The 12279-nt window shown below is 46.1% G+C and overlaps 1 protein-coding gene across 3 annotated transcripts in view; it reads left to right on the top strand.

Moving 5' to 3' along the window:
* LOC148513720 (neuronal acetylcholine receptor subunit alpha-7-like) overlaps positions 1 to 12279 on the top strand; it is a 248064-nt gene that overhangs the window by 102083 nt on the left and 133702 nt on the right. For all 3 annotated transcript variants that reach the window (XM_088481464.1, XM_088481466.1, XM_088481465.1), the window contains one exon: positions 11965 to 12074. In XM_088481464.1, the coding sequence (XP_088337590.1) occupies positions 11965 to 12074 (110 nt within the window). The remainder of the gene's footprint in view (positions 1 to 11964; positions 12075 to 12279) is intronic.

Consider the following 12279-nt stretch of genomic DNA (forward strand, 5'->3'; position numbering starts at 1 on the left):
ACAACATTCCCTGAATGACACGGTGACTACATACCCAACAATCAACGTTATTGTTCTTTCTATAAGCTCATAATAAGTGTTAAGGGAAGAAGTGTCAGTGTGTACAGAGATGCTGTCTTTGCACCATTGTATACCCCTTTTCTGAATTTAAACCACAGTATTTACATATACACCTTGGAATTGTGAGACAACCCTTCACACCTTTGCCTTACAGTTATGGCTCCTTTTTTCCCGATACCTCATCAGATGTATCTTGCACCTAGTACCAGTATGAGACCTTATTTACCTATAATGTATTTCTTTTTCAAACATTTTAATTATTTTTATATATGAGTTATTAAGAATTTTCCACCTTGGTCTTTTGACCATCCTCTGATGTGTACCTATACCTGGGAGTATCAGTAGTAAAATGAGTGTGTGCGTCTTTTATGACTCTTAATGTGATTAAAACCATATCCCTTATGATCATGAGTTTCAAAATAGGAGTGGAGTCTACCAATATGACCCTGGCAATACCCCTAGGATAACTCTCCACACCGTCCTCATCAGTCACCAGTCCTTGTCAGCTCCTATTCACTATAAAAAATAAAAAATGGAAATAACTTTCCCAATCAATGGATACACTTGATCACCAATAGCCATCTTTCCTTTTCTTTGTTCACAACCCGCAGAACACTACTAATAATGTCCCCGATTCTGTGAACCTTATCCTGGCCTGAACTGTGACTTTGATCAGGCCCATCATCAAATAAGTTCGTTAGATTTAAGTCACAGTCAATGTCTTTATCTGCATCTTCTTTGGCTTTAACTGACCTCACCGCCGGGTCGAAAACCTTCTTGCAGTGAGATTTTGTGAATCCAATTGTCCTTTTCAGCCACATCGAGGTTGTTAGCAGAACCTGGAACGGGCCTTGCCATCGATCTATGAGACAACCAGAATATAAGAAATTTCTCACCATTACATAGTCTCCAGACTGGACTCCATGATAAGGTTCTTCTGGGAGTCTCTTCATAAGCTTTCCTTGCTTTTCTTCAGATGCTGTGACAATTTTATAACATAGTCCATAGTTAAATCATATAACAGTGACAAGTCCGTTGCTGGACTTACAATAAGGATAGGCAGTTTTCCAAAAAATAGCTCATAAGGCACAGGTTAAGTGGCTGCTTTGGAGTGATGTGGATGCTAGACAAAACCAGAGGTGAAAGCCCCAGTCAACTCATGGTAGTCTCCATACCCACCTTATCTAACTTGTACTCAATGTTAGTGTCTACAGATTCAATTTTGCTTTTTTTTTATAAACTCATATATTGATATATTGCTTGTAATACCTTTAAAATGTGTACCTCTGTCACCTTCAACAACACACAGGATAATATAGTATATGTGGAAACATAAATAACTGCACAATTTCTTAGCTGTGAATGATGCTGCACATGATGACAGATTTCTGTGACAACATCCGGAAACTGTGAAGTCCTCACAAACAATAAATGGTCAGATAAACACAAGGTATCCAGGACACATTGAACCTGCTAATGATAGTGAGATTAGTTGCAGGAAGAAAACGAATATCAGTAATAATCATCAATTGAATCAGCTGAATCAGATCTAACAGTTCACTTCTGGGGAATAGTCATAAACAAATTGGTGATTAGAATAAACAGGCATAACTATAACAGTAGCTTAGACATTTAAGTTAGCTTCAGAGACAATAGTCTGTGAGATACAAATCTTGGAATGATTATTAATTAAAATAAGCAAGCATAGAGAAAGCAATAAGCTTAAGCGTTATATCAACATTGTCATCACCGGACAGGAGTCTCTGGGGTTCAAATCTTGAAAAGAAAAACAAAATAAAAAACAAAAGGGGGGTCAGTCGGGCCAGCTGTGAGAGCCGGGGTCGCTGCTGGCTGACTGCCACCTTGTTTCACCTCTTAGCCTCCTGTTGCCATATTGCCAGACATTGCAAATGCTTAACCCTATTCTTCACCAACTTAGACAAAATAATTGTTGCTTTCAAAGCCTCCAGAACAGATTGGTTAAATGTGCCAGCCATGGGGAAATGACCAGAGGTCCATCCGGTCATCTCACTCCACCCTGCAACAAACTTCACACTCTTAACCGTACCTGTCTTTCATAACTGCATACATACTGGTCATTCCTAATCACATACGCTTTTGTTTTATTATTATTCCTAGATCCCGCATTACACTACCCTCATTCCCCATCCTCTGTTGCATTCCTTTAAACATATTTTTTCTTTTAAATGACTACCTTCTTAACTCTTGGCAACTCACTCGATGCCATATTAAAAAAATATCTTTCTCTCGCTCTGCTGCAAAAATAAAACTGCATTTTTTTTTTCTCAAAAAAAACAATCTCTATGACCTTGAAACGGGAACACTCTTCCAGCTCCTCAAATAAGCTTTTACACTTGCAATGAGAAACTTAATTCTTTCTTAAGTACAAGTTTTGTTAGTGGGATACCTTTACATTTTCATGGTAAACTACCCTGGTTTCAGATTTCCGTTTCACCAAACCAATTCCTTCTCACCTTCTCACCAGAGTTAGGATTGTGGTTAAATTACAAAACAAAATGTGTCGACCATTTGAATCTGTCAAACTTTTAACGCTGTCAACCTTCTGCGTTGTTGACCTTTTGTCTTTCGACCTTTTGTCCTTGTTGACCTATTGCATGTCGACCCATTACCGTCGACCTTTATATTGTTGGTCTTTCGTACCACAAATGGCCTGTTTGATGGCTGGACAACACCAAATCCCAGCATCTTCTGCACTAGGCTACATATACTTCCCAGAAAACATTTCCATGATTGCTCCATCAGTAAGCGGAAACCTGCACCACTGTTACCTACACCACACTACCTTGAGCATGTTTATATGGTAGGTGTACTCAGGCTGGTGCTAGAGTGTTCGGCGACCCCCCTGCAAACTGTACATTTGCGCCCTCTCTTCTAGCTTTTATAAAGGGACAGCGCAAGCCTTCAGCGTGCACCACAAAAAAGGTGCATGATCTCACAAGAAAGGGACATGGCTACATAATAGTACCCCCAATTCAAATTACTCCAGACAGTAGAAAAATACACCTCACATAGTGCCCCTGATTCACATTAAACCACATACACCTAATGTTATGATACACAGTAGTGCCCCTTATACACAATGCCCACAGTACTGCCCATTTATACACGTAATGCAACAGTAGTAGTGTGCCTTTTACACAATGCCCACAGTAGTGCCCCTTATGTGCAATGCCCACAGTAGTAGTGTCCCTTACACAATGACAACAGTAATGGTGCCTCTTACACAATACCCACAGTAGTAGTGCCCCTTATACAATGCCCACAGTATTGGTGCCCCTTATACAATGCCTACAGTAGTAGTGCTCCATATACACAATGTCCACAGTAGTAGTGTCCCTTACACAAAGCCCACAGTAATGGTGCCCCTTACACAATACTCACAATAGTAGTGCCCCTTATTCAATGCCCACAGTAAAGGTGCCCCTACACAATGCCCACAGTAACGGTGCCCCTTACACAATGCCTACAGTAGTAGTGCTCCATATACACAATGTCCACAGTAGTAGTGTCCCTTACACAGTGCCCACAGTAATGGTGCCCCTTACACAATACCCACAGTAGTAGCGCCCCTTATACAATGCCCACAGTAAAGGTGCCCCTTACACAATGCCCACAGTAATGGTGCCCCTTACACATAATGACATACAGCAATAATGCCCCCTAAAAATAATGACACAGAGATACACTATACTTACCTGAAGCTGGCTTCTGCACCCGCCGCTGTCCGACAGCTCCTCGCCCTCGGCACTACGGGAGAGATATGATGTCTCTCTCTACACACACTGTGGGAGCTGGAAGGTGGAACTCAGGGGTGAGCTCCATCCTCTGGCTGCAGGGAGGGATCCGCCGGGCGTCTGCTGGTAACAAAATATCAGCGAGTGCCTGGCAAATGGAGAAGGTGGCAGTGGCACCGCTGTGCAGGGTTGGCTTACTGTATTGGCTTACCGTATTGTGCCGGCCCTGGCAACAGACATAGCCCACATAAGTCACCCTCTCTGCCATCTCTGGGCTGTTAGAAAAACAAGCAATTTCAAACATTTTAAACAGCAAGTAAACCTATAGGACACAGGTTCTCAAACTCAGTTAATTTATTCAGGCAGCAGCACATGAGTCAAAGGACCTCATTCAGAGTTGGTCGTTGCGGCCGCACGGTCGTACACCACCGATATTCGCTAAACTGCGCATGCATAAAGTTCGCAATGCGCGTGCGCAAACTAGCTGCTACGATCAGAAATTTATCTCTCCTTGAACACAGCCAGGTCGGTAGTTTGAGTGACAGAATGAGGCGTTTGTGGGTGGTAACAGGGGAAGGTGCTTGAAAACGGGGGAGTGGAGATCCGAACGCAGGCGTGCCTAATTATGCAGAACGGCGTTATATGGGAGTGCATAATTAACAGAGTAGTGTCATGGCACATGTGACATGGGTGGTTTGTACACTGACCTGATCGTAGTGCTTAAGAGAGGGTATGGTCAACCTTAAGCTCTACGACCAGTTCCGATGGTCTCGATTAATCCTTATATGGCCGGAGATGACGTGTAATGCGTACGAGAAGGGGTCGTATTTTTTATCTTACGGCCGCATCCTCCCCTTGGTTGGCCAGCTAACGATCCGATCTTAAGGACGCAACTTGCGAGTGCATCATTTGCATATCCGGCCCCTTTACCCTTACGACCGTGCGGCCGCAATGACCGACTCTGAATGAGGTCCAATGTCCCTTAAGCTGGGTACACACTGGCCGATTAATTGATCAGCCAATATATCTGCTGGCCGTCGGCCAGTGTGTACAGACGATATGCATATTTCGTCGGCTGTGCACAGCCAATGGACAGATATATCTTCAGACATATATGTCCATCGACAAGTGTGTACAGGCGATCAGCCGATTCCCCGTACACACACAGGGGCAGCCATGCGGAGGGGGCAGCCCCAACCAGCCTCCCTGCTAGCAGGACCCGCAGCTGCTGCATAAATGATGGTCGTTCAGTGTGTATGAACGACCATCATCTGCAGATATATCTTTCAGGTGTGTACCCACCTTTACTTACCATTCATATAAATTCATGTACTATTAGTTTGAGGCAGGCCCATTTTAGTACGAAAGCAGATTGCAGCACTGTTTAGCTTGGGTGGAGTTCATTTTAAAGTAAATGTGGCTGCTAGTTAATGCAGATACTGTAGTGTTTTAGTGACCCCCAGATAATAAAGAGTGCCGCAGTGTCCACCAGATAATGCACAGAGTGCCACAGTGTCCTCCAGATAATGCACAGAGTGCCACAGTGTCCTCCAGATAATGCACAGAGTGCCGCAGTGTCCACCAGATAAAGCACAGAGTGCCGCAATGTCCACCAGATAATGCACAGAGGGCCTGATTCAGAGCCGGACGCTCTTATAAGAGCGCTCGCTCTGAATCTGGGCCCTCCAACCTCTTATTGGAGTGGCCTCCTGGCCGCTCGCAATTGCTGTGGGTGACCACCCACAGCTTATGCGAGTGGCCAAAAAGATGGTCGCGATGGTCAAGACCATCGCGACCTTCGTGCTTGCGACAAGACCCTGCGGTAGGGTCTCGCTGCCGCAAGCCCAGGAGTGCTTTTGGCTCTATCAGAGCCAAAAGCACTCCCACTGACATCACTAGTGATGTCAGTGGGGCCGGCCCCAGACTGTAGGCGTTCCCATGGGAACGCCTCCGTCTGGGCAGCAACGCCCCCGGCATGCCCACCAAAGGGGGCGTGCTGTCAATCAACATCGACAGCACGCCCCCTTTGGTGCGAGACCCATAGTGACGGCTTGGCCGTCGCTATTCGGGTCTCGCGCATGCGCACGACAGAGCTCCCTCCGTCATGCGCATGCGCACTAGGGCACCATCGACCCGCTTGCGAGCACTCAGAGCTCGCGAGCGGGTCAGAATCAGGCCCAGAGGCCCTGATTCAGAGCCGGACACTCTGACAGAGCGTTCGCTCTGAATCAGGGCGGGTCTTTCTTTTTTTTTAGAACGGCCTCCTGGCCGCTCGCATAGCTGTGGGTGACCACCCACAGCTATAGCGAGCGGCCAGGAAGATGGTCGCGATGGTCATGACCATCGCGACCATCGGGCTTGCGACAAGACCCTTGTGGTAGGGTCTTGTGGCCGCAAGCCCCAGAGAGAGTTCGGCTCTGTCAGTGGGGCCGCCCCCAAACGGAGGCATTCACATGGGTACGCCTCCGTTTGGGCAGCCACTCCCCCGGCCTGCCCACCAAAGGGGGCGAGCTGTCACTCTACATCGACCCCTTTGTTGCGAGACCCGGAGCGACGGAGTGCGCATACGCATTAGCCCACCATCGACCCGGTTGCGACCGGGTCTGAATCAGGCCCAGAGTGCCACAGTGTCCACCAAATAATACAGAGAGTGCTGCAGTGTCCACCAGATTATGCAGAGTGTTGCCGTGTCCACCAGATAATGCAGATAGTGTTGCAGTGTCCACCAGATAATGCAGAGAGTATTGCAGTGAATGCCAGATAATGCAGGGAACATTGCAGTAACCGCTAGATAATGTAAAGAGTGCCACAGTGCCCAACAGATAATGCAGAGAGTGTTGCACTGAATGCCAGAAAATGCAGGGAACATCGCAGTGACCACTAGATAATGCAGAGAGCTTAGCAATGACCGTAAAATAATGCAGTGCATCAAGTGACCACCAGATAATGACCCACATATGATATCCATGGACACACACTAAGCCCCAGCACAGTATTACCCCCCCCACCAGGAGAAAACAAATACACTCCCTCCCATTGCATAAGTATACCATCCTTAGATAACATTGAAACATTTTCACCCCTCCATTAGCACTTACCTTTCCAGACGGAGAAAGTGTTTCCCTGCGAAACTCCAGTGTACAGGAAGAAAGGGGCGTACACTTGAGGCAAAGGGGCGTGGTCTCAGCAAGGGACAGGAAGGAGATTAGAAAAGAGGGTATATGAGTTGGCAGGGTCTTGGGTGAGGGGCGGGGTCTTAGCCAGAAGGGAGTAGATAGGAATAGTCACACATGGTAGAAGAGGGGGCGGGCACTGAGTGTGAGAGGCGGGATCTTGGCTAGGGACAGGAGCTGAGTATTTCAATTGGAATGGATAGAGTCAGAGTAGTTACAGTCAAGGATGGGGCAGAGACTTGCGGTGACGCAGGAAACAGTGAGGGACAGTGACAGGAGCTTCAATAGGGCAGAATACAGTCAGGGTGGAGAGTGAGACCTCTGAGGCAGGAAGGAGGGAGGCATACCTCCCAACATTTTAATATAACAAAGAGGGACAGGTTGCGCGGCGGAGGCGCGCGCAGCCGAAAAGGGGGTGTGGCTTGTGGGGAAAGGGGCGGAGCCTACTGGAAACGGGACAGAGCCTCGCAGCTTTCCCCTATTTTCGTCACTTTGGGGGCGTATGAGGGAGGTATCCCTGGGCATCCGCACTGAGCGCAGGTGCAGCATAGGCAGCCGCCTCCCGATCAGCAGGGTGAAGAGCATCTGAGGCTCGGTTATGCTTCACTGTAGCAGGCTGCCGCTGCCTGTCATACAGTGTGACAGGTGCAGCGGCAGCAGGAACAACTTTCTGAGCAGCAGCTGCAGGGAGAGTGCCTCTCCGTCCTGGCACCACCTTGCAGTGCAGACTCTGCTGAGCAGAGTCTGCGTCGGCCCTGGGTGTACTGCCATCCACTGTCTGTATGCTACGATTCTCGCACGGTTGTGTAAGACCTCTAGAGTCAGGGAGGGGATCTTCCAACAATAACAGCCACCTGCTGTTCCCTTAGTGATTCACTTATACACCGGTACATAGGTGGCCGTCTGGACTTACGCCTCCAGCAATAGAGGCTTACACAACCGACGAGAGACCGCAGGACTGCTGACCAAGAACATGACAGAAATAAGGCAGTCCTTCCACTACTGGTACTAACTGGAGTGTGACTGTGAGTGAATGGTACAAGAACTGATGATATGGACTCAGTACTCAAGCAGCAACAGATGACAAGATCTCAGGAATGTATTGGGACTTATGGTGCAGCTGGGTTGTTTAGACAAGGAGCGAGGTGACAAACAATAAAGGCTGCACAACAGGAGTGACCTGAACTATGTTATTGCAGGATTTAGACAGGACACGACCAGACAGGACTGGTAAATAAAAAACCTAGACTAAACAGGCAAGATAACTGACAAGGACAACACAGGCCAATAACAGATATAAACTAGACATACAAAAACAAACAAGGACTAGGTACAAGATGCGGCTTTGATGGCCGAGGTATGACAGAAACATCCTTGAGGGCCGTGGTGCGGCTTGAGAGCCGTAGTGTGGCTGGAGAGCTAATAGATGTACAATCTGTGATGCGGCCTTGTGGGCTGAGGTGCGGCTATGACAGCCAAGATGCGGCTTGAGAGCCGATAGATGTACAGGCTGTGATGCGGCCTTGTGGGCTGAGGTGCGGCTGTGACCGCCAAGATGTGGCTTGAGAGCCGATAGATGTACAGGCTGTGATGCGGCCCGAGGTGCGGATATGACTGCCGAGATGCGGCTTGAGAGCCGATAGATGTACAGGCTGTGATGCGGGCCAAGGTGCAGCTATGACCACCGAGATGCGGCTTGAGAGTGTCCCAGTGACAAATATAGCTGGGACCTGCCACCAAGATGATCCACTGTTGCGGCTCCTAACACTGTATAAAAGAAAAAAACTTTTGTAAGAGTGTGTGTAGTCAGATCCAGCACTTTCTGTTCATACTGAGGGGCCTATTCATCATCGATAAATGGCCCGGTAACCATGCGGAAACACTAGATTTTGCATATTTTAATTACCGGGCCATTCATCATCAGGGGTCCGATAGGACCCCCTGATATATAGCAAACTTAGAGGGGTATTCAATATGGGAGCGAAAAGTCCGTGCTGGACTTTTCGCTCCACATCGGAGATTTTCCAGGGATAAAGTATCGGGCTTTATCCCCGTATTCAATTTAAAAGCTACAAAAACGGGAGCCGGCAAAGTAGGATGGGCGAAAAAAAACGAAGTTTACCTGGAATAAATTGTAGGACCCCCTAAAGCTGTAAAAACATGGGGGATCACTATGGGTACCCCCGTTTTAGCCTGTAAATGAAAGTCGGGGTTTTAAATAGCCGCGGAAGGTGTTTTTTTCCCGACATTGAAGAAGTGTTGCAGAAGAGCACTTTTTTTTGTTTTTTTAAGTGGTCCCATCAAATTTGGGGTACATGAAAATGGGTACTAGCATATTTTTAAGTCCCTAAAGTCTTTATTTAAAAATTCTGCAAATATGCACCTGCCGCTAATAGCCTATTCTAGAATACACCTGCCGCATACTTGCAGAATAGCCCTGAACCTATTTCCCTATTTTTAAACACTTATTTCCCTTTTTTATTTTTTCACCCCAAATTTAAAATATTTTTTTTGGGGTGTCTCTATTTTTTTTTTAAACTTTTTTTGACACAGTTTATTTTAAAATGACATTCCCAGGAATGCAGGCTATTTTTTTTAAGCCTGCACCCCTAAACCCCAATTCTGCACTTTTTTTCGCCACCTATTCAGTGGTGAAAAGTTATCCCCGTTTTTTCTCAAAGACTTTTCGAACCTGCGAAAAGTCTTTGAAATTGAATACGGTGTAAAACCAAAACCAGCGAAAATGATCGGTACGAAATTATCGCAAAAACTGACTTTTCGCTCCAAATTGAATTGCCCTGTTAGTTTGTTCAGAACAAGCGCTATCTTCAGGCGGTGCTTGCTCTAGTAGTTCCACTCCTTCTGATGGTAAGGAGTTCCGGGGATGCGAAGAGGGATCCGAGCGGATCGGGTCACGCATGCGTAGCCGGGCCGACGGGGAGAGATAAGTAATGCAGCTACATCTGTAGCTGCGATACTAACCGAGGGGACAACTGCTTTTTGGGGCAGCTGTTCCCGCACCAGAGCAATGATGAAATGCTCCGCTGTAAACTATCCCCCGCTGTGAGTTGGATGCTTAAACACCCCTCGCAGCGAGAACAATACTTAATCATCGTAGGCCACACGGCCTCCGATGATGAATAGGCCCGTGGGCCTGAGGGATACTACTAGGTACAGTAGTCAACCATGGAAATGTTCTGCTTAGCTAGATCCTCCTCCCAAATATTCGGCATCCAGTCAATGGGAATAAATCACATGACTTCATAGAAGGAGACACAGGAACTTCTGCAAATTCATGTTACTAATCTCACATCCTGTCACTCTGGTTTGCATTCTAATACAGGTGAACTAATGGGAGGTACAGAAGGCTTTGCAAGGTTATTGTTTTCCACTAATATATTGTTCCACTTTTTATCAGCTGTGGCAGATATTCCCTATTGGACTTTGACACGTTATCATTATTTATTACCATTTTGGATATTTGTTTACTGCTTTTATTGATGTCTTTCCAGTGATCTGGCTTTATATATGAACAGCTTGGTGAGGACAGTTATGCCCTAGAGTCCATCTTCATACCCTAGTAGTGATTCTATTTTGAGTTATTTGGTTATTATTATTTCTATGCATATACTGTGATTACACTAGCTGTTACTTTTTTTTATTATTATTAATATTTCAATATTATGCCATGATTCACAGATCCATCAAAGCAGATCTTTCCAATGTGGGGTTAAGGACTGCATTAAAGTCCCCTGCCGCTTATGGGAGAGGAGAGTATCTAACCTAGTAAAAAAAGGCACGTTGGTCCTGGTTAGAGGCATACATAGTAGTAAGAGTGCACAAGGTGTTGTTGAGAGTGCCCACAAGGATAAGAAAACCACCCTCTCTACCTGGTGGGAGTCAATTAAATTGACAAGGAACTTAAAATAGGCGTCGAAATACAGACACCTATCTTAATCTCGATGCCGGAACACCGAAGGTTGCCAGCCCGAACGAGGTAAGTCCAGGGCGCCCTTAGCGTTAGCCGCGAGGTGGAATGTTAGGTTTAGGGAGCGTAGCAGGGTTAGGTTTTGAGGGGGAGGGTTAGAGCTATGCACCCCCATGGGGATTTTAGGATTAGGTCCCCCCCCCCGAGTGGGTTAGGTTTAGGGCGTGGTAAGGGGGGTTAAGGTTAGGCACCCCCGGGGGGAGGTTAGGGTTACACACTAGGGGGGAGGTTAGGGTTAGGCAACACTATGGGAGGGTTAGGGGGGAGAGGGGGAAGCATATGGTACTTACCTGCCCTGTCGGGATCTTCTCCCTTCAGGCTGCTGGCATCTTCATACATCTTCATACCCATTCCAAAACAAACATGTGATCATTGACTTTGTTAGTAAGGTATACAAGTCATCTGTATACAAGTCTTCTGTTTGTAATGCATAGAGCGATTCAGACTCGAAAGTGCACATACTGTAAGTCACATCATATCAGCAGGGCAGATAGAAAATGTGCAGAGAGATTTAGATTTGGTAGGGGTGTGTCCAAACTCAGATCTATATTGCAGTGTATAAATAAAGATGCCTAGCATGTGTGGGCTACATGCAAAATCAGTCTGTATTTACCCTGAATGCAAATATATAGATGTATTTACATTGCAATATGGTTTATCCTAGTGTAAAGTTATATTTTTTGCTTTGCTCTCAACTCAGAATGAGCCCCATTATGTTTGCGAGGCCCAAAGGGAACTGCTTACAACTAATTACATATAATTTACATCATCATTAGCCACATGCTAGCTGGTGTGTTCTAACTCCCCCAGCTGCATGAGAAACAATAATTCATAAGATCATCTTCTATTTTCAAGATAGTAGATGTGATATAATATCAGGAATTGCTGCAGTATTTATCAATAAATAGTGCTTAGGGTTATTACACAATGCACAAACATAACCAATGTCCTATTGTTTATTCACCAGTACTGGAATGACTTCTACTTGACATGGGACCAGTCAGAATTCCCTGGCGTTCAAACCCTTCGTTTTCCTTCTGATCAAATATGGGTTCCTGATATACTGCTATACAACAGGTAAGTTTCATAATACATTATATTATAATGAGAAACACTAAACTATAGGTGGAACATGGCACATTTTCATTTGAGCAGGATCTCAAGAGTTGTAAAATAACTAGGGGTGAGCGGGTTCGGATTTCTGAAATCCGAACCCCCCCGAGCCCCCCCGATCCGAGTCCGATCCGAGTCAGGCTCGACTTTTCCCGCCTGACTCGGATCT

This window comes from Taudactylus pleione, unplaced genomic scaffold (genome assembly GCF_031769625.1).
Source record: "Taudactylus pleione unplaced genomic scaffold, aTauple2 ptg000273l, whole genome shotgun sequence".
NCBI classification, from domain to species: Eukaryota; Metazoa; Chordata; class Amphibia; order Anura; family Myobatrachidae; genus Taudactylus; species Taudactylus pleione.